The sequence below is a fragment of the Syngnathus typhle genome, linkage group LG17 (genome assembly GCF_033458585.1).
Source record: "Syngnathus typhle isolate RoL2023-S1 ecotype Sweden linkage group LG17, RoL_Styp_1.0, whole genome shotgun sequence".
Classification (NCBI taxonomy): Eukaryota; Metazoa; Chordata; class Actinopteri; order Syngnathiformes; family Syngnathidae; genus Syngnathus; species Syngnathus typhle.
The window spans coordinates 2,737,328-2,759,624 of NC_083754.1; the positions used below are offsets into that span (position 1 = coordinate 2,737,328).

The window sequence follows — 22,297 nt, forward strand, 5'->3', positions numbered from 1 at the left end:
GGTATATATCGTTAAAAATATTTTTTTAACAATAATTATAATAATTATTATTGTTAAAAAATATTTCTAACTCTCTCTATATAGTTAAAATATATATTTTTAACAATAATATATTGTTAAAAAAGAATCATTCTCCTGGAAATGTGACAAGTGATCACAAACCAAACCAACAGAAAAAAATCAAACAAATTTCACATTCTGAGAAACTAAAATCAGATTAATTTCTTATCTTTCATCATCAGTGATAGTTGTGACTTAAACCACCGCCATGGTTTCCTGCACGTACATGTACGAGATATGCACTGAGAATGCTCAAGATGAAAAGTCCTGATGAGGCACTCAGGGGACTTAATTTCAACACTTTGGATCTTCACAAGGAGAATTTACAGCACGCAACATGAACACATACTTCAAGAACACACATGCAAAATTGTCCGGTTCGTTGGATGGACTTTTTCTGTCAAGGGCCAAATTTTGTCATCATTACAAAAGAAAATTCAAAGCATGCCCTGTGATCATCAAATCAGCATAATCCGATTTCTCTTCTCATCTGCTCAAAGATACAGAAATGGAATGCAAGGGTCTTCCAAGGCATGCCCAAACTTGGTAGGTCACAAAAAATAAAACATGTGCTTGACTATGCCACTATAAGATATAATCGCCTCTGCTACGAAAGAGCTGTGGTATTTAGGCTGCCCTAATCATTCCTGCTCATGGTTCAACAGAGGAGACCAGTCAAAAAAAAAAAAAAAAAACACATTACAGATAAGTAATGTAACCCACCACACACACAGAAGTAAAAAGCAATACAATCTTTCAATACTCTTACTTTTCTCAATCTAATGATGAGACAAATTATTATGATCATAAGATTAATAGGACAGATGAAAAGAAGGTAACATTATGTCTAAATGATGGGAATAAAAAAAGAAATTCTCCAACTTTAAAATGGTCGAGTAAACAGAGGCGACCTCTGCCAAGGAGAACTGAAACATTAGCCTCCATTCCTCGAATTTGAAAACCACCCCACAAGTTTTTGCCAAATCAATACTGACAAGAAAATCAACTCGTGGCCTCTCACTGAGTTGTAAAAGTGGAAAAAAGACCTTTTGAAATGCGTCCTGCACAATTAGTGTCTCTTTATTTTTTTTAAGACTCAGTATTTCCATATGGCGTGAAGTCAGTGGGCAGTATCCTTGAAGCCAATAGGCAAATAAAATAGCATAGCATGCTAATGGCGCAATGCCTTTTCTCATCAGTGCAGGTGTTGCATAATTTAAGACCTCCAGTAAATGTTCCAGTTGCGAGTCGAGGTATTGCTGCACTCCAAGACCGGACTCGGTGACCTCTGACCTCCAGATGATTGCATTTTAAATTGGAGCCAAAGCAAACTTCCACAACATAAACAGTAAACACAGCACTCAGTGTTAAAGGTGAATGTCTCATTGTTGAGGCGAGCCCCTCGTTTCGGAAAACAGCATGCTATGCTTGCACCTTGCGGGAAATCTTAGCCAATGTTTATCCAGCACTTAACTGTGTTGAATAGTAAAAGGCGTCTTGATGTATAGTAAATGGCGTATATACACAAGATCAGCAGCTCCTATCTTGTTTTAACCAAATATGTGTAGTCATGATATTTTGAGTGTCATGACTTGCTTGTTTCCTTTTTTGCTGTGTTTAGATGAAAAGTATTTTGGAGGACCCCAGAGAGATAATTCTGCAAACTGCCTTGAGTACAGAAGTAAAAAAAAACATGGACAAGTGCATTCCTCACTCTGATAAGATCGTGTTTGTTTTGACTTTTGGCTGCTTACATGTTGGAAATTCAGCGTTGAAAGTATTTGATGGCAAAAATGAGACTTGGAATTTGGGTTTCTCATGTCAGTCAATATCTAAGCTATATAGGCAATGTTCATGAACAAAGCATTTTATTTTATTTTATTTTATTTTATTTTATTTTATTTTATTTTATTTTATTTTATTTTATTTTATTTTATTTTATTTTATTTTATTTTATTTTATTTTATTTTATTTTATTTTATTTTATTTTATTTTATTTTATTTTATTTTATTTTATTTTATTTTATTTTATTTTATTTTATTTTATTTTATTTTATTTTATTTTATTTTATTTTATACATTTGAAAAATAAAATGAGAATATATAATAATAATTTACCATTAAATTATAACTTATAATATCACAAATAATTGAATTTTTGCCAGAGCCAATTACAAAATTGCCGGCTGAATGTTCATTTCATGTTTTTGTCGCACACCAAATTACCACATTTAATTTGTTATTTATTGGTATATTGTTTTGAAATGGCATTTAAATATAATACATCATCTGTTTGTTTCCTCAGCATACCCTAAAAATAACAGAGAACAGCATGGGTGGGCACCTTCAAGTTGAAAATATTTTATTAAGCCAAGGGGAGCTAGAAAATAAAAAAAAAAGACTATTAAAAGTGTCATTGTATGAGACCATTATAAGAGATCACAATCAAGTCCTCAGTGTCTCATTCTGCAATGTGGAACAATAAGTCCGTCAGTCAGTAACCTGGTTCCAAGATTTTTTGGGTTGATAAAAAGGGGAGGGTCAGAGTTGGAGGAATCACTCAGCACATTTTTTTTCTTCACTCTCTTTTGGGCTTGACGGGTATGCCTCTTGGAGCTTTCAGCCAAAATCACATAAATGACACAAAATATCTTAAAGGCTAAAATGATTAATTTCATACTTTTTAGACTAGCTCATGGAAACGCTGCTCTATTTACTTATAAAATCGGAATAAAAATCTTGGATTTTGGGAAAGTTGTGCGTACAATATATAAAAGGCTTGTCTAGTGCTTGTGAAACAAAAATAAATAAATGAGAGAGTTGACTAGTGACAGAATCAGGGCACAAGTCAATACTGTGATCTGTGTTAAGTGTTTTTTTCACAGACTTATCTCAATGAAAATATAAATTGAAAGCATCCATGAAAGCGCCATTAGATGACATCGTGTTATTTCAGTCCAACCCTTCCGCTGTTAAAAGGAGGAAAAATTTGGCACTTCAATTGAGGTCAACAGGCAGCTGAAAATATTAAATACAGTCTTACCATGGAATTGACAAAAATGTTTTTCCACAAAGTTTCATAATATTCCTCCTTCTTGCTGGTGGCCATGCAAAATGTCCAAAAGAGGAAAAATCTTTCCAGAGAAGGAAATGTAATCCGGGAAAGAAAGTTCAAGATGACTCACTTGTCTTTGTGAATAAACTCAGGAATATGTGGACGCTGGTTTTACTCTTAAATCTATTTGTTTATAACTGATGATGTCAGATATAAGCCTGAAAGAGATTGTGAAAGATTATTTTTATTGGACCGAGAATAAACACATTTTCTAAAGGATTCTGCAACACAGCCAGCCGTTATTTTTTTAAGTTCTTCAATAAAAAATATATGTATCGCTCCAGTTCAAAGATAATTTAATTCAGCGGAATTTACAGTTCGGTTAATAATGGGAACACAAATATCTGTGCTTGAAATTTACTGTGGCAATAGATTTAGTTATTTTTCCTTTGGGCGAGATGAGTTGTTCTATAAATACATGAACAAAAAAGTAAATCTCGACTGGTGACAGCGTTGGAAGTCTTCACACATTCATGACAACAAACACTCACGCTGACTCACAGTTCCAAGAAAGCCATTCAACCTTTGCTGCTCTCGGGGACATCAACCGTCATTAGAGCCATTAAAAAGTTGCCATGAGACACTAATGTATTTCCGGCTACAGGAATTAAGATCCGGGCCGAGATCGTTATAGTGGTAAGTCAATACCTCAGCAAAATGGTCAACACACCAATCACTTTTATAGTTGACCTGAAATCATTGCAGGGAGGTAACATAGTAGAAATACTTTCATACTTTTTACTTTGTCAAAATATGTTGAGGAATTTTTCTCAAGACTATATTCCAAGAATATTTTTACCCGCAGGCTAGCTCTCGGTTTAAAATAACAAAGACTGACATGAAAAATATTTTCTTTTCTCAGTTAAAGCACTATGGAGGTTAATAAAAGAGGAAAGCTGTGTGCAAAGAAGTTTTGTGGCGGACATGCCAAGTTTGTAAAAAGGGAATTGTATATACAGTATTTATTTACATAGCACAATGAAAAAAAAAACACAATATTGTGTTTTGTAAAAATACAGCCTAAATAATATTGGTCCAAGGATAGAGCCTTGAGGCACTCCGCAATTAGAACTTTCTCCTGACTTCATCCTTAATCTTAATTAAGATTAAATTAAACTAAGGCTGGTGGCTTTTATTCAAGCACATCAATTGAATCGGTTCTTCAAATGTTCTTTTGTTGTTGTTTGAAAGAAGCACCGTTATCTGCTCTTCTATTTATGCCCAGAATGCACTCAGTACTTCTACCACCTCAGTTAACATTTGGCTGGTTTCCAAATCTACTCCATGTCCTTAATGCATTTATGGAGTCAGTCACCTTCGTCCATTAGACAAAACATTTGAATGGTTTAATGTAAGCTGCTCTGTCTGAGAGCAAAGCTATTGTGCTCCAAATAGAAATTCATAATATCAACAATTCATTTGCTATTTTATTGTATTTTACTTGTCTTTAGTAAAGGACGATACTGTGTTAGGATTCAAGCAAAATGTGAAACATCTCAGCCCACTCACATACTGTTGGAGTTTACCATGATAAATGATGACTGGAGGTTCCAGGAGAAGATCAGCGATGGACTTTTAGGCCATTTCTGCTCAGTGTTTCAGCTCCTTCCGAGTCAGACATAAAACAGACCAAATGGATAGACAAGATAAGCCTGAAGTTCTAAAAATAAGTTAGTTCCGAAGAGAAACTTTCATTAATTAAACAATGGCTTCTAAAAGGAGACTATTCTTAGTAATTTCAAAGGAAACATGTTGTAATTCTTGTAAAACACACATTGTTTATTTCAATAAAGCTGACCTTGAGTGATGCTTGATTCTGTGAGCAAGAACAATCCACGGATTGTCGATTGGTTCAAAGTTGGACGCCAAATCTGACCCCATTTGACCCCTTCATGTCAAATATAAAAATCATATGAGACAGATGTTAGCCCAAATGCATTCTTCTTGGGTGGTTTGCTTCGAACCTTTTAAGCTAACAATCGGTTTAATTGGAACACCCATGTGACAGCAGTCCGTTCCAGAGATTTAATCTTCAAGGAATACGAACAATTTCCCGTTGGACTTTTTATCCAAATCATCGACTTTGAAGACCCACAGTCAAGAAGGAAATATTGAATTTATCAAGTGAAGGACAGTGTGAAGGTGATAATAAAAAAATATCATTAAAAAAATAAAATAAAATCATGACACTGTAATATGCAGTGATGTTGAAAACATTCAGTAGTGTCATTTGATGGCCAGTAAGTGTTATGACCTTGCAGGAGCATTTTGTGCCCAGAACCTAAGTTGTTTATACATTCAATTTTATGAGCGTTTACTCTGCCAGTGCCAGCACGTTTAATGAGTCCTCCCATTTCCCTCTGCGAGAGTTCACGTTTAGTGGTTTCACAAACTCAAGAGCACAAATCAGCATTCCGACTACATCGAGGCTTTGGTATTCTTACACTGGAGGATATTACTTGAAAAGCACAAGTCTTTGCTATTTTTGTTCCCTAAGGTGTTTTCATATTGGCGGGTAGATCGAGAAACATCCCGCAGCTGCAGCTGGAGCAGCATGGTTCCACTGATCTCCTCTTTTTAAAGTCCAAACTAAATATCCAACTGTGAAGGACTTCTTTTCAAGAAACTATAAATCACCCATGTGGTATTTAAATACAGATATCTGACCGGGAGAACCACAATTTAAAACATATATATAAAAAAAAAAAATCAATGACAAATTCAAATACTGTTATTTTTAAATTATAGTTTGCCAGAATAAAAAAATAAAATAAATAAATGATATCATCATATCCAACTCCAAGCAACACTTTTCAGAAAGTCCAAGCAAAACAAGCTGGAGAAGCAATTTTGACACCCCGCTATTTTCTTTTCCTGGAATCTTTCAAGTTAAACTACAGCAATCGCTGACGGAAATAAATCAAGTATATGGATGAAATAAATCGATAAAGCCCCGGGGGAAATCTATGAATGGTTTGGGGAGTCAAACATGCATTTGTTTACAGCTCCTCAATCATTGATGAGAACATAATTGCTTTTTCGAAAGGCACACGCAATAAGAATTGATCTCACGGGGGTATTGCGAGCCTTTGGATAAAGGCGGCTGATGTCATTAGGTATGAGGTAAGTTCATTGAGGTCGGTCTGTCAGGCAGGTTTGTCGCCTCACTAAGCCAGCGAGTAACCAATTTCAAACGATGCCCTCAATGCACACACGGTCTTATTGCGTCACGTTGCGTTGTGTGTTGCAGAAAAGGATTTGACTCAAAATGAACATAAACAGCAAAAACAGCAGATGGTGATCTTTTCATAATTCTAAAGATGTTGATTGCTTTTTGGATGGAACTCCATGAATCAATCCCAATTGAGCACACACCTGACATCATTTCAAGACCTTTCATTCACCCCGAAAGAAGTTTCGATGATCCGTTTGTCTTCTCACGGCATGTTTTTTTACTTCCAAGGCGAAGTTTGGAGGTACATGTTGTTACGTGTACTTAACAGCCAGTACTTGCTGTGAAGCCTTCCTGACTTGTTTGCTTCTCAAATTTTCAATAATTTTAGAGGGACATCCAGTTCTTGGTAATGTCACTTAAGTGCCATTGATTCTTCACTGACTGTTTTCTTTGTGTTCCGTAGTCCATTGAATGTCTTGGACTTTTATTTGTATCGACTACAACACACCTGATTCAAATGCCCAGCTCGGAAATTGGCACAAAAAAAAAAAAATCTAGATTATCTCATTAATTTGTAATTCTCCTCTTAAAGATTTTTTTTTTCTCAATTTAGTAAATTGATTATTTTTAAAGCATCTCTAGCGTTTGGACAGGGGTGTGTAGACTTTTTATATTGTGCATAACCTAATGCCTGCAAAAACAAGATCTCTGCTTTAAATTACAAAAATAATTAGAAAATTGTGAACATTTTTAAGTATTCTGGGCAGTTGGCATTAGTGTATCTTTTCTAAGAAAAAAACCTGGTGTATAATATTTCTGAATTTGCAATTACCATTGAAGAAAATACAATAATATATCGCCCCCTAGCGTCCAACAGAAACCAAAATTAAGATGTGCTAAATCAAAAATTCATTGTCTGAAACGGAAATCACATTTATTGTTTTGTTCTGGAGTTGAGTCACCTAAAACTGTACAGAACAATTGTTTTCTCTGTCAAACCTCTTTTTGTCTCCTGCTGTCTTTTGTCTGTTTGCACACACGCTCTCACACACAAACACACACTTTTTTTTTTTTTATGGGGAACACTAAGGCTCATACAGTGACGCAAGAGTGCAAAGTAGTCCCATTTAAAAGCTTCTGTGGCTGCTTTGATCCACTGTAAAATAAAAATAAAAATGTTTTCCTTACCCCCAATCACACAGTTTCCTTGCAACATTTCCACCAGCACCAAAAGTTTCTGCAACTAACAGATTAAAAATTTAGAAATCTTCTAATATTCACTTTGCAGGACTGCAAGTACAGAAAATACACATAGAAATAAAATACATAGAATCAGAGGTTAAAATCAAATCACAATAAAGGAACTAAGATCACTTATTATTATTATTTTTTCAACTACTTGGCTAATATAGTGAACAAAAAAAAACAAAAACAAAAACATAACACTTTAGATTTGCTCCAATTTTTTTTTATGATCTGAGATCCAAGACTTTTTCTATGTATTCAAACGGGCCCGTTTCTCTCAAAAATCGTTTACACATCTGTTTAAATCAAAAAAATCATTTTCATTAGCGGACAATACTTAAAGAGAAATGGCCGTTTTGTGTATACATAGAAATTCATCCATCTTTGAGGTCAGATCCTAAAAAAAAAATGGAAGCAAAAACCAAAATGTTACATTGCTATTTTTGTTCAGCGTAGAACTGCTAACAGCTCCACTAAGTAGTGTCAACAGCTTCTTAAGTACATGAAGTTATATAGTGTGTATCTATGTTCCGTACACAGGGAAGGGGAACGTTTGAAGCAAACAGTCATGTTATACATTGGGCAAAACACCGGAACAAACTTTTGAAGTGTCAGCCTACTTTTCGAATGTTCACTTTTTGCGTTGATAGGAACACTCTGAAAAAGATTTTTTCTGTTTGGATTGTGAGCTGAGAGTTCACCAGAGTCTTGGAATGAAGTTTGCTTTCTGTTCATGTTTGGATTGGAATTGTCTCCTGTTAACATGAATCCCATGGTGTCTCACTGGGAGGGCTGTGTCCTTCAAATAAAGTGGTAGGAGGCGGGTCACCCCTTGTTCAGTCCATTATTCAGTGAGGAGCCTCGGGGAACTTTAATGCTTCCTCCATCATCAGGTCCAATGTAAACAGCTTTTACAGAGGCAAGACAAGGAAGTAAACAGACTCTTTGGCACACCCCAATGCATATACTGATCCTACGTCATACAATCAGTAGGACACATTTTAAGTCACAAAGATGTCCTAACAGTTTTACTTCTGTCTTTTTGTTTTTTTTAACTCGTTCACGGCCAGTTAAAATGGACGTCTATGGCCGTCAATGGCAGTGAAGGAGTTAAAACCTGTTTGTATACATGTATGTACACTGACCGGTCGCAATATTATAAACGTGATCTATAGGAAGCCGATATAACTGTTGTCAAAGATTCTTTTTGAACCCTAATTGATTGTGCAAGTGGACTGTACCTAATATTGTGGCCGGTCAGTTAAGTACACACATACACACACACACGTCGCACTAGTGTAAAAGTGCACAATTTACCAAACAATCCAAAAGTTCCATTTAAGTTTCTATAATGAGCTAGCTTACCACATTCAGGCGCATAATAAATAAATAATTATTTGGGTTATATTAAAAAATAAAATACTAAATAAAAAGGCAGGAAGAAGATGGTAACACCGTAAATGGAAGCTTAACTTTAAAAGAAACCATGAATATCCTTTTTTTTTTTTTTTTTTTGAAAGCCCCCCCCCAACCCCCAAAATCTAAAGAGGGATAACTTTTAAAAATCTGCACAGTTTTGCCCCCATGTTTTACAGTGGTAAAACTTTTTGATTGATTAAATGTGTGTCTATAAAAACAAAGGTACGAACAAGTGCTTTATGCTACATTCAAGCAAAATGTATAGTTTGGGCTAAATATTAAATGAATTTCCCTTTTTGGGTGTGCTTCCATTTCTTGCTCCTTTAAAGAAGATACATGAATCAAAATTTCACCCCGATCAAATGATTTTCATAAGTGCTCAGTGTCAATGTCAAAAGTGCCATTCATGTTTTTTTTAACACAAAGTATGTTTAAAGTCTCCATCGCAAGACTGGATTAAGAAATCTCTTTTAGTTTCAGTCATGACCTTTGGGTTGAGACCAATGAGGGGGGCAATAAACCCTTTGGCCACCCGATAAATGGGTGGGTGGGGTACAGCGATGGTCCACGTCAACACCTGGACATTCATTAAAAACAAGGCATAACAATATCTCCGTATAACCTTGGCTGCAATCACCCTTAAGCCAGGAGAGTTACGTTCCCATGGTAACGCGATTTTTTTTGTAACAGTCTAAAGAGCTGCTTCAAAAGGTGCTCGGGGCTCAGAAGGGCTCTTTGGCCTTCGCCGAATGTTGAAAGGGAGCACTCCCCTTTCAAGGAGAGCGACAGATGGACTACAAGAAAGTCAAAAGGCAGGAAAAGAAGAAAGAGAGATGAGCTTACACCACCTGGGCAGGGAGGGGGAGAGGAGCCGGGGGGAGCGATTCCTCGGAGATCTTGACTATCCGGTTCGTGGTAAGTTCTGCTGGAGGCTCAGGCGAGTGGCTGTCGGAAGCGATGGAGCGAGTCAGGGTGGGAGTGATGGAGGTCGTTGAGGAGGTGCTGGCGGCCGAAGCCCGGCTGACTGGGGCCGGCTCGTCGGCCGTAACTTCAGCGCAGTCTGTTTTGGATTTAACAGGCTGGCCGTAGTTCATCTTGAGGATGTGTTGCTGGAGATGCCGGATCCAGTCCTCTTGCACCGAAAGCGGACCGTGGAACTCCACCTCGCAGAATCTGACAGTGCAAGGATATAAGTGACCTGGGATTGATTCATTGTCACACTAATTTTTTCGTATAATTTTTGGGGGAATTCTCCACTCACCGGCACTTGAGGGTGTAGAACTTGCCCACCAGTTTGACCAGAGGGTAGGCAGGCGGCTTTGGCACTAAAGCAGGAACTGTGCTTGTGCGTGGGGGCTTGGCGGGGCCGCTGTCCCTCTCAGTTCCCTCCACGCAGGATGGGTGCTTCAGGGGCCGACGTTCAAAAACTGTGAGGAGGGGACGCTAATTACCGTAATTTTCGGACTATAAGTCGCGGGGTTTTTTCATAGTTTGGGTGGGGGGGTGACTTATACTCCGGTGCGACTTATACTCCGGTGCGACTTATAGTCCGGAAATTACGGTAATAAACCCGTCATTATTATTTATTTATTTTTATTTAATTTTATTATTTTGCTTTATTTTATTTTTATTTTATATTAAAGCAGACGCTGTATTTTAAATATCTGAGTGCAGGATGCTGTGTTGCTATATATAGACTTGTAAAAAAAAAAAATCCTGCTTTTGTAAAAGGAGGCTAATTGCGGGATTTGTGTTAAAAGAGTCATACAATCGAAATAAAACTTTTTTTTTTTTTTTTTTTTTTACCTCTGGGTAGGCGAACGTTGAGTTCACTGCGAGCCACCTGTGCTTGAAGCGGAAGGCTACTGACAAGCCGCGACAGGCTGGGACTGCTGCTGATGTGAGGAGCTCGAAAGTTGGGACCTCCTTCGTTCTCTGAAGCCTTGCAGGAGCCCCGGCCTAGCTCACGGCTTAGCGGACGCACCAGGTTCACGGCCAAAGCAGAAGACCATTGGGAGGAGGATGAAGAGGATGAAGAGGAGGCCTTCTGGGAGAAGGGGAAGGTATGATCTGAAGCTGTTGATGCAGGGAGAGGCGAGGTGCTCTTCTGCAAGAAAGGGGGAAAAGTCGATTTTGTTCCGTTCTAAATTCAAAGTACGGCTTTTCATCGAATTTGCATCCCTTTAGCGAAAGGTACACTTGTGTTAGGGGGCGGAGCTAGACCCCCAATAACTGGTTGACGCAGGATGTGGCTTTTGCAGAGGGAAGAGAGGAAGAAAATGATAACGTGACATCTGCAGTGATGCCGAGACTCTACCTGTCTGTCATCGTAGCGAACAAAGAGCTCCTCCTATGCTTACAAATGATTTTTCGCTCTTGCATGTCTGGACAGACTCAATCTTAGAGTGAATGGCTTAGTCATCTGGGAGGGGCTGAGTGGAGCAGCTGCAATGGCACATCAAAAGGAGGCAGTTGATGGACCACCGATACCTTCTGAATAGCAATTGTCATAAATATGGATTATCTGTATTTATTTTTTATTAATTATTTGCTTTGTGCTTTCATTTCAGAAAACAATGGGACACAACCTGCTCATTTCATTTATTAAATTGAGTTTTCAATGTTCTTGTGACGGTGACAATAAAATTGGATTCTATTTTTATGTCAAGCTATTCGCTACACAATGACTTCTATTCTATTCTGTATGCGTGTCACATCAGTTTGGGCAAAAGGTGTGACAGTGACGCAAATGCGCCAAAACATAATTCAGGAGAGAAGAAAAACCTCCCCCCCCCCCCCCTCCAAAAAAAAATCAACAGCAAACCATAATTTATGTGAAGATGAAACATAAGCTGCAAGGCACCCTGGTTGCCATGGTAACTATGGAGTCAATAGCTCACTTGTGCTGGCATCTGTCTCCTCAGTGATGTTTGCGAGATGTAAAGATCTACATTAAAGCTGATGTGTTCCAAGACACACAAAGCCTGTCAAAGCACCAGCTGAAGCATGTTAGATCTCCAAGCATTCGAGGGCTATTTAGAAACACAGAGAACCGAGAGCGTCAGATGAGCACTTCAGTGGGTTCGGATCTGAGCAGCTTCGTTTTGTCGTTTGTCTACTTTTTTTTTTCCAGAACTTGCAATAGGTAAGATGCTTTTAATAAAGTCCAAGAGCTAAAGCCTTGGTCTTACCCTCTTGGAAGTTGGGCGGTTACTCTGCATGTAGCTCCGATGCATTTCCAAAACCTTCTGCGGCCTGCTGTGAATCCATGCGCTCAGTGTCTCGATGGGGGATCCATTAACACACCATTCGGTCACCCCGAACTGCCTGAGGTGGGCTCGTGCGTGGCTCGCCAGCGCTTTGCGGTTTTCAAAGTAGAAGCCGCACAGCTCACAGCTTGGGTCTGATGATACAAGACGAGAGAAGGCCAACTCGTTGACAAGAAGAACCGTCACAAGTAGTTTTTGAAAAAAAGAAATCTCACGTACCCTTCCGGACATACTTGTCAGGGGAGGCTTTTTTTTTCAAAGGGAAGTCGTGCGGCAGTGGTGAGAACGTCTTGCTTTGATGAGAAGTATCCGTAGACTCGGATTCTTCGGATTGTTTTCCTAGCGGGGAGATCCTGACAATCTTCGGTAAGGTATCTAACGGCCCCGCGGAACTCAGACCTTGCTTCGAAAACCTCGACCCTGACGATGGCGTGCTAAGAGGGGATTTATAGAACTTGGACGACTGGTAGCCAGAGATAAACAAACCCCCGGTACTTTTGGTTGCGTTGGCCCATGAGGGAATTTTGGCACCATCCTTCTTCTCTCCCTCAGACTGAGGAGACAAATGTAAGCCTCTCTTGTGCATAATCACCCTTAGGGTGTCAATGGGGGATCCGTTGACCGTCCACTCCGTAATGCCCATTTGGCGTAGATGGGACCGAGCGTGGCTCGAGAGACCTTTTCGGTTCTCGAAATACTCCCCGCAGAACTCGCAGCGAATATCTCTTGTAGGTTCCACCTCGCGAGACATAGCTGCGGTGAAACCAGAGAGAGACAGGAAGTAGATGTACCCACAATGACAAAGATCCTGCGTCACGAGTATTCTCGTCGCTGGTATACAAAGCTTAGATGATCAAACTTACCCAAGTTGAGAGGGAACGCACTGTCGGAGATGCGCCAGCTGGAATGGAGAGGATCTGCAGAAGGACCTCCACAACCGCCCATGGCTTCAGGAGACGTGACCTCAAGCTGCACCGGTTCAGGCTTCAGCTTGAGGATCAGTCCGCTTGACGACATGGCCGGAGTCAAATTCAACTTGGAACCCGACTGCCGGGAAGGACTTGAGGAGCAGGCGAAAGGTAGTCGTCCGAGGACGGCCGACGGCGAGGAACAGGTGGAGAGAGGGGAACGAGGAGGGCCGGGAGAGGTCGGAGGGGGAGTTTTGTGAGATTTTAAAGGACGGGCGCAAGGCAAGCCACGTTTGGAGATGATTTCCATCAGCGTGTCGATCGGGGAACCGTTGACCGACCACTCGGTGATACCCATTTGGCGCAAGTGGGAGCGAGCGTGGCTGGACAGTCCCTTACGGTTCTCGAAATATTCCCCGCAGAACTCGCAGCCTATTTCCTTTGTAGGTTCACCTGGTCAATTAGAAAAGGAAATTGAAAATGGCACGGGTTTGATATCGTCAATGAATCCAGCGATATTAAACTCACTCTGCGGGAGACTCATGATCTCGCCGGTGCTGAGGCGGAAGACCTGCATGGAAGATGATTTGAGACGCTTGGCAGGCGGGCCGAAGGATGAGGGAGAGGTAGCTTTGGAGGTCGACCCGCCTCCGACTGTTGTCACCTTATACAGTAGGGATGGAGAGGAGGAAGGGAGCATTGCCTTCTTTGGGGAGGACAGCGTGCTAGGAATACTCCGGGATTCAGTGTCAAGCTGGAATTCACCGGCTTTGTGCTTGAAGTCGTCCGAGTCCATGAGCTGATTGAGGAGAGCGATGGGAGAACCTTTGGATTCCGAGTACTCCACCCCGAAGTGGCGCAGGTGAGCCCGGGCATGGCTGGACAAACCTTTGCGAGTCTCGAACCAGGCGCCGCACAGCTGACAAACGATGTCTTTGCTCGGCTCCATTTCGAGGGCTGCGTATTCACAAAGATATTTTTCATCCAATGCCAAAGAACATATGAAGGACAGTCAAGACACTTACTGAGGTTGAGAGGAGCATCGTTTTCATGCGGAGCCCAGATCGGTTTGGATGGTGAGACGGTGGCAGATGTTAAGAGGTTAGACGTCAAGGTTTTCATCCCGCCCGTTTTGTGCTCCGTCAAGCGTAAAGGAGAAGAAACCGGCAGTAAAGAGGAAATAGGGGCTTTCCTCACAACTGAGGTTGGAGAACTCCCGTGAGCTAACATCGGAGAGCCACCGGGAGAAGGAGTAGGTGTTGAACAGGAAGGGGATGACATCGCTTTAACTGCTTTGGTTAAAACGGAAAGGGCTATCGGTTTCTCGTCAGAGTCTTCTCCGTCCTCGGGGTTCTCCGAGTCAAACAGAGAGGAACTCTTGGTTGAATCCAGGTCAAGTGAGTTCATCTGGCTGTCTTTGGAGGTTTGGTGGTGGAGGAGGTCGATGGATTCTTGCAGGTGAGAGCTAGCATGGTTGGACATCTCGCGCCTGTTGTCAAATTGAGCGCCGCACAATTCGCACTTCAAGTCATGAACTGGAAGAAGAAAAAAAAAGGGAGATTCCATGAATTATGAAGTTACAGCTTTTGTTGGGTATGCCAGAACAATGAATGAGGCTTGTGGAAAAATTTACTGACGTGTCACTAGAACATATTTTACATGTCAGGCAATCGAAACATTTCCAGTTTGACCAGATGCAGAACCGTAAAACAGCAAAGGCCCTAAATAGACAAGCAAGATGATTTTTTTTTTTAATCCAGTTTCATTCCATGCTAAAAATGAATGACCAGTAGAACCACCACAGAAGAAGCAAATAACTCATTTCGGTTTGTTTCACTGCATGACTTAAAAGAACTAATGAGACTTGAAATTGAGCATGATTTAAAAAAAAAAAAAAAAAAAAAAAGACCTTGACAAAGTATAAACTACAAATGGATTCAACTATGAGGAAGAAGCAGCAACAGTAAACAGCTGAAAGATGACCTTATCTCTAAACGAAACAGAATAACAGTGATTCCTTTCCCGAAAAGAATTTTTAAAATGGCATGTCGTTGCGTCAATCTTCTGATGGAAGAGTGCCAAAAAATGATGGTGCTCTATATTAATGTCTCCCTTCACTGAGCTCATGTCAAACGAGTTTGGAAGCTAAGAAAATGTTTCATGCAATGTCCATTTAGTCAAGGCTATCTTTTGTTTTTCATATAAAATCTCTGATTGAAAATTTACAAAACAAATTAAGGTCCCCTTTGACTTTATTTACCAATTTATTATTATATTAAAGGCAAATGCAGCTTTTATAAAAAACAATAAGTTTCTCCATCACCTTTGGTGTCTTCATCTTCCCCTGCAAAGAGGCAATCCTCGTCTCCGCTCTGCAGGCGCGTTTTCTTCGGGCTGGAGCTGAGGCCATCGCCAGCCAGGTGCTCAGGCTCAACCTCTTCTTCACCCTCACCGTCACCTACAATATAACAGACGGCGTAGAAATCCAACGTTGAAAAAATGAGAAGAAAAATAATCCCGGTTGCATTCAGGGGGGCAAGCTCTGATTTTATTTCTCCTGCATGTTATCTTTGTTGTTAAATAAACGATAAAAGTAAATAAGAACTATATGAGATGTTATTCGACTGATGTTGTGTTGAAGACCCGATAAGTCCTGATAAAAAGTCATCATCTGAAGACAATACATTCATTCAAGAAGGTCTCTTTGTGTGTCAAGTGCACACATGACACCGCGGGAAGAAACCAAAACACAACCTTGGCAGCAGGAAAATGACCTCAGGCTTTAAAATAGCACCACGCTGTTTTATATATTCAAGTGATGAGAAGAATCTGTGCAAAAAAAAAAAAAGCATAGCTGATGTCTCAAATGCAGGTCTGCTGCAGTTTTCTGCGACAAATGGGTGAATCAAAAGTGACGTGGAGACAGACAAAGCTTTTTGTCTGGTGGGCGGGGCGGGCGCCCCTCATCTCTTGACTGTAATGGAGCATCGATGTGACACCTCCGGGGGGTGCAGACGAATGAACTCATTCTCTTCCAGCGTGGAGCAAAGTACACCGCTCCACTTTTGGAATCCTCCCCCCCGCAAATAAAGTTCCATCGGGATCGTGGTGTGAGTTGGGTTCAAATAAGTGCACGAAGTTAGCATCCGATCATCACGAGATGCTTCCACGCAATGGAATCACAGCACATCCTCTTAAGAAAATCAAAGCGAAGTAAAATGGCGAAGATTGGGCAACCGGAGGTCATTTTAGGGATGATCGAAATGGACCGACTCGTAGAACTGCAAACAACGACCTATCCAGCGATTATCATGCGACCTACACCCCGATTTTAGACATCGGTAGTGATCTGCTTAACGCGCTTTGACGTGCGGGTCACCTGCGAGACAGACGCGCATTTTTTTTGACACTTTTAATGGCTCTTGTCCACCCGACAATGGCACGGGGGGATGCGGCTCGAGACGCGCGGGTGCATCGCCGCCGTGAGAACCGAGAGCACGCGGAGTCGGAACCGAGCGCTACTCACCGGTCCGCGACTGCAGCGCATCGGAGCCAGACCGTTTTTCCGCTATTGTTTGGGTCTGCAGGGAGGTGGAAGCAGCCATTTTGCCCCCATATGCACCGCTGAGCTAAGGCGTGACCAATCGAGAGGAGGCGGAGGTTGGGATGAACGGAACGCACCGAGAGGAGTGCCACATCTACGGGCATCGGGAGACTTTCTCACCACACTTCTTCCAGCCTCCCTCTCTTCTCGTGCACTTTTTTGTCACACGCGCGCGCCCGCGCGCACAGGGTGACACCCGGGTCAGACACCTCTGTTTTGATTCAGCATTAAAAGTGACAGGTGAACCCCATGCATGCATCTGAGGTCACATTTCCCACAGCTTCATCCAGACCTCATTAAAATCCACTGGTTCCATGACACATGTCAAGTGTCACATGACAAATTTTTGGCCCACAAATAAATGACAAAAACCTAGACTACCTTTTCATATGACATTTTTTTTTTGTGTGGCTAAGGTTAATAATTTCAATTCAACTGAAAAAAAATATGACTACCGTAATTTTCGGACTATAAATCGCGGTTTTTTTTCATAGTTTGGGGGGGGGGGCGACTTATACTCAGGAGCGACTTATATACATATATACATGTTGTTTTTTCACTTTTTTGGGCATTTTATGGCTGGTGCGACTTATACTCCGGTGCGACTTATAGTCCGAAAATTACGGTATACACCATGGAAATCACTGAAGCCTGCCATCATCAAGCGGGGAAAAAAATAGCACAAAAGTGACATGACCAAGAACTGGTTGTCCTTTCACAATTGATGAATAGACTGGGGGAAAAAAAAAACTATTCAGCTTGGCTGCCAAGAAGCCAATAGCAAAGATGAAGGGACTGCGGAAATTAGAACATGAGGTGTGAGCTTTACAACTTTCACCCAATGTTGACATCAGCGACGCTAACATGCATATTTTGGGACTGACAAAAAGACAATACCTTTTTTTACATCCTCCTCTTCATTCAAATTTCCAGGAGATCCAGACGACAGAAAAACAGGAGAAGCATCGTCTATCCTCCTCTCACTCGTCTCCTCTTCCATCTTAACCTCAATGATCCCATCCTCTTCCTCCTCCTCTTCTTCTTCTTCTTCTTCATCCTCTTCCAGAACAGAGCTCCGCGGGGGAGCTGTGGGGATTACAAGGTCCGGTCTGCTGGAGAACAGTTTTCTCAGGATGTGGATGGGTGAGATGGTAACATCCCAGTTAGTGATGCCAAAATCTCTGAGGTGCGCCCGGGCATGGCTAGACAGGCCGGCGCGGGTGTCAAAGCCGGCGCTACAGAACTCGCAGTGCATCACACTGAAAGTGGATGGATCAAAGTTGGCCACTGTGGAGGAAAAAAAAAAAAAGTGTTGTAGTAGCGAAACCAATTCCTGTTCCTGTCCAGTATTAAATAACTGAAATAACATTTAAGAAAAAAAAAATCTTGAATAAGAAGCTGACCTTTTTTCTTTTTCTTCTGATAGGAAAAGCGCTTCTCAATTGCATTGACCTCCTCCGGAGATATAAAATGGCGGACATTGTAGCTGACGCCAACCCGGTTCAGGTGGCCCCTCACGTGATTGGCGAGGCCGATGCCGTTATGGAATCGATCAGGGCAGTAGGGGCATTTCCTCTCGACATTTTTCAAAGCGTCCGACATCTCATCGAGGTCATCTTCTACTTCATCCAAGATGTCCCCGGAGAGGTAGTGCCGCATGGGTTCGTCGTCATCATCGCTGTCAATTTCTATGAGGTGCTTGCTTTTTTTTAAAACAAAAACATTTCCGCTAATCTCCTCCTCCTGCTCATTGTTTTCCTTAAAACGAATCTGGGGCGAAATCGAAACACGTAGTCGATCCGGACTCTCGTCTGCGTCAAAAAAGAGAAACAGTTTAGACTTTCGAAATTTCTCTTCAGATTACTTTTTGGAGTCTCACCTGGATCCGATTCTTTCACGACAACCTTCTCAGGGTCAATCTCTGGGCTTTCGTCCTCATTTGGTCTGGACCCAAATTTTGCTCTCCTACTGAACCTCCTGTTCTTATTACATCTGAGGGTTGCTGTGAGATCATTCTCAGAGGCCTCAAGTCCTTGATGGACTTTAGTTGGACATGAGTTGGGCGGGGATAAAGAGTCAGAGCAGTTGGAATCCAATACATGCTCGAGAGACAAATGGTTTGACTCAGAATCAACTTGTGTCCTGCAAATGGAGTCCGGTCCAGAGTGGACCTGTTTCCTCTGTCTTTTTGTCAGAGGAGATGAACATGATGGGGAATCAGAAGAAGAGCTGGACTTAAAAACGACAGATGATTTTTTTCTCATGTGTGTCTTGGTGTGATTAGCAAGCGCTTGGGAGGTTCTTGTGCTGAAGTTACATTGGGTGCAAACAAAACGCCGGCGGTACAAAACAGCCCGGGGCTGGAATGTGGTTCCAAGAGAACCTGGAGGACTTTGAGGAGTGTTTGATTCAAGAGCCACGTGACCCTCATCTGATGGTGATATCGGAGCTTGGTATGGAAGCGGACAAGTGTCTGACACCTTGCCAGGAGTAGGAAGCGGACTTTCGTGCTTTACAACTTTAACGTCCGTTTTTTTTTGGGCCTTCTCAAGTTCATTCAGTTTGTCGATTTCTGTGGTGATCTTGACGCGGGATTCCTGGTGTCTCCTTTGGTGATCGGCTAGTGCGAGAGAATCAGGTAGGTCCCATCCGCATTCGCTACACTGATAACACCGGGAAGCTTCTTCACCTGTTTGACGGTGCTCGATCATGTGTTCCTTTAGATGGACCTGTTTGTTGAAATATATGCTACATTCCACGCAGGTGAAAATATCCCTACCCTGCTCATCTACTTTTTCTTCTCCGTCTCTGATCACGGTCGGATCTTCTACTAATTCATTCCCCAAATCATCAAAATGCGACGACCTTGCCAATTCGGTATTTATTGATCTTTGAGGACTCCCGCCTCGTGGAGATGTTTGTAGTAAGGTTCCGGTGAAGGCCCCGAGTAGGACTCCCTTCTTCCTACACTTTTGGAAGTGTGTAGAGTGAGGCCAGGAGGCAGGAGGGAGACTCTCAAGGTCAGACTCTCCCGTGAAGGTGTACACATCAAGCTCCTTAGGATGGTTTCCCTCTTCCTTTCCTTTGTCTGTATCCTTCTCCGACAGGCAAGCGTCATTTGGTTTTATTTCGCAGAGGCCGACCTCAGATATGTTACAGTCACGGCTACCTCCTACTGTGAAGCAAAAGTTGTGAATGGGAAAAAGAGAAGTGTGATAAACAGATTTTGTTCAGCCATGTGGGTACTTACAGAGTGTTGGGCCAAGCTGAGATGGATTTGGTTCTTCTCCTTTTGTGCTTTCTTTACTTTCCTGCCCAGAGACAGACAGACTAGCCTCATGCTCCAATCGCTGCAGTTCTCCAGGTTCTTTGTCGTCCTCACAATCGACCCTGGACAGCACCCAAAAGAAATATTTTATTAAAAAAAAAAAAAGTGTGTGAACTGCTATACTAGAAATGACAGAAAGAGTAATTATGGTAAGATAGTGAAAGGGTGCTTTATGGAGGATGAGACATTTTCCACACCTGAACTGGCAACAAAAGTCCAGACCTGAACCCCTGCTGACTAAAATGATTTACAAAGAGGTCCATCCCAACTTTTCAGTCATCAATACAAGATCATGACTGAGAGTGAATGTTATTTTACCGATGTGGCCATTTTGCAAAATCTTTGTGTACGTTAAAAAAGAAGAAAAAGACTTTTGTGTATGTTATAGTACACCACAGTACCACCTTCCTCACCTGGGTCCAGAGGAAGGAGATCCTGGGCTGTGAGCAGCCAGACCATGAGGGTTAGAAAAATGCTGCAGCTCCTCCTCTGACATATAACAGCACACACAAACCACAGAACAGTCAAAACTACATTTGTCTTCTAAGAGAGCGAGAACTGAGATGAGAGACTTTAGACTAGGAGCAGACTGAGTCACATTTAAAACGACAATGATTGGATTTGCTTGGCTTGACTACAAAGTTGCAAAACGATATGGAAAAATCATGCGTTACCGTCAAGTGTTTCTTTCTCCGAGTCGGAGTCCCAGCTCGGAGAGGAAGGAAAAGCGGAGGACCTAAATCTCCTCACTGGATCTGCACTGTGCTCGGAGACTTGGGTCTGCTCGGGACCCTCATCTCCATTGTGACCTTGTGAGCCTGACGTCGGTTTGTCGCTCACATCGGAGGAACATGAGGACTAGTTGCGAGAATAAAAAAAAACGTCACAGTATCATATGGCATTTTTTATTTCCTTTTGTATTCAGGATCCAAAATGGATGGATTACATAACAAAACTAATATGTATAAATGAGCATAGGATTTGTGCAGAGAGTTTTTCATTTAACCAGCCCAACAAGTGTGACTGGACACTGGGGCACAAAAGATTGGGCTTTACAAGTTCTGCCTAGCAACCAAGAAATATGCGGTCCGACAGGGGAAATATAATCCAAGCAATTCTCTGGATCAAAAGCATTCACCAAGACTAGCTTTCTTGTTTTGATAATCTTCCACTATTGTTAATAGAAACAGGTTTGTACCCAGGGCAGAATTTGAACCTGAGGCATATTCACGCTTGTTATTCGGGCGCCATTTTTGATAATTCAGTCACATGACGCATAAAAAAAACATTATTGGAGACTGACATGATGTTTTTACCTGCTGTAAGGTGCAATTAAGAAAGGCTGAGGTGACAGGCTTTTGTGCAGAGTTCAAAGGTGGGGGCACATAGCTGGTCCCTGGGGTCAGGGTTTGCCCTTCAGGTTCCATCGCCCCCCCCCCCCCACCCCAGAGAACAGAATGGAGTCCCACTGTTGACCAAACTGCCTACATTGTGCACTCCTCCTTGTCTTCTGCAAACATCCAAACAGGAAGAAAAAGGTGATAAGTTACAGTTTGCGCTTTCATACATTGCTCAACACCGATTGCATTCACTTGCATGACAAAAGTGCAGTGAGTGTGTGTTCAAAGCAGCATTGTGTGACAATGCAAACGATTGCAGTGTTGCAGAATGTTCATGTTTTAGCTGCAGCTTGCTGTATAGGCCTGTCTGACCCATTTTCACAACACGTCTGCTTTTTTTAAAAACGAGGCAGGGTGGCCGAATGGTTACATAAAGGTGTGGCGTTTATTCCCAGGCCCACGTCCTTTCTGTCCCTTTAGAGTCGCTGAGAAAATAGCCCAGACGTCAAAAGGTGCAGCGGCTTGTGTTAGCCCCCAGTAAGAACGTGGCCGGTGTTGTTGATCGGTCGTTGACAGGTCAATCCAAGAACTACGATGCATTGCACGGTGCTTTTTAAAAACGGAAATATTCATCGGCGACAATTTCACCCGGAAAATACTCACTGATATCGGCCCGGTTTGCTGATCCAGGGGAAGGAGTCGCAGTCTAAGCGCCGCTCGTCATAGTTGAAGACCGAGCAGGAAGCTTGACACCCCGGAGACGATGCACGCTACAAGCCTCTGGCTGCTAACATGCACGGATTGAAGTGTTTCGGGGATGTTTTGCATGGCTAC

The 22,297-nt window shown here is 41.8% G+C and overlaps 1 protein-coding gene across 2 annotated transcripts; it reads right to left on the minus strand.

Annotated features, from left to right (window-relative positions):
- Positions 1-7,262: 7,262 nt before the first annotated feature.
- wizb (WIZ zinc finger b) lies at positions 7,263-22,268 on the minus strand. Of its 2 annotated transcripts, XM_061302482.1 has the most exons (17): positions 22,127-22,268; positions 21,440-21,633; positions 20,798-20,981; positions 20,537-20,612; positions 20,046-20,185; positions 18,675-19,970; positions 18,199-18,606; positions 17,693-18,082; positions 15,515-15,649; positions 14,217-14,726; positions 13,720-14,148; positions 13,147-13,644; positions 12,503-13,036; positions 12,206-12,417; positions 10,821-11,121; positions 10,276-10,441; positions 7,263-10,187 (listed from the first exon to the last, which is right to left on the minus strand). In XM_061302482.1, the coding sequence occupies exons 2-17, from the start codon at positions 21,548-21,550 to the stop codon at positions 9,854-9,856; spliced, it is 5,724 nt and encodes a 1,907-aa protein (XP_061158466.1). In that variant the 5' UTR covers positions 21,551-21,633; positions 22,127-22,268; the 3' UTR covers positions 7,263-9,853. The 2 variants fall into 2 exon arrangements, with proteins under 2 accessions (XP_061158466.1, XP_061158467.1); XM_061302483.1 differs by lacking the exon at positions 7,263-10,187 and having other exon boundaries at positions 10,416-10,555.
- Positions 22,269-22,297: the final 29 nt, after the last annotated feature.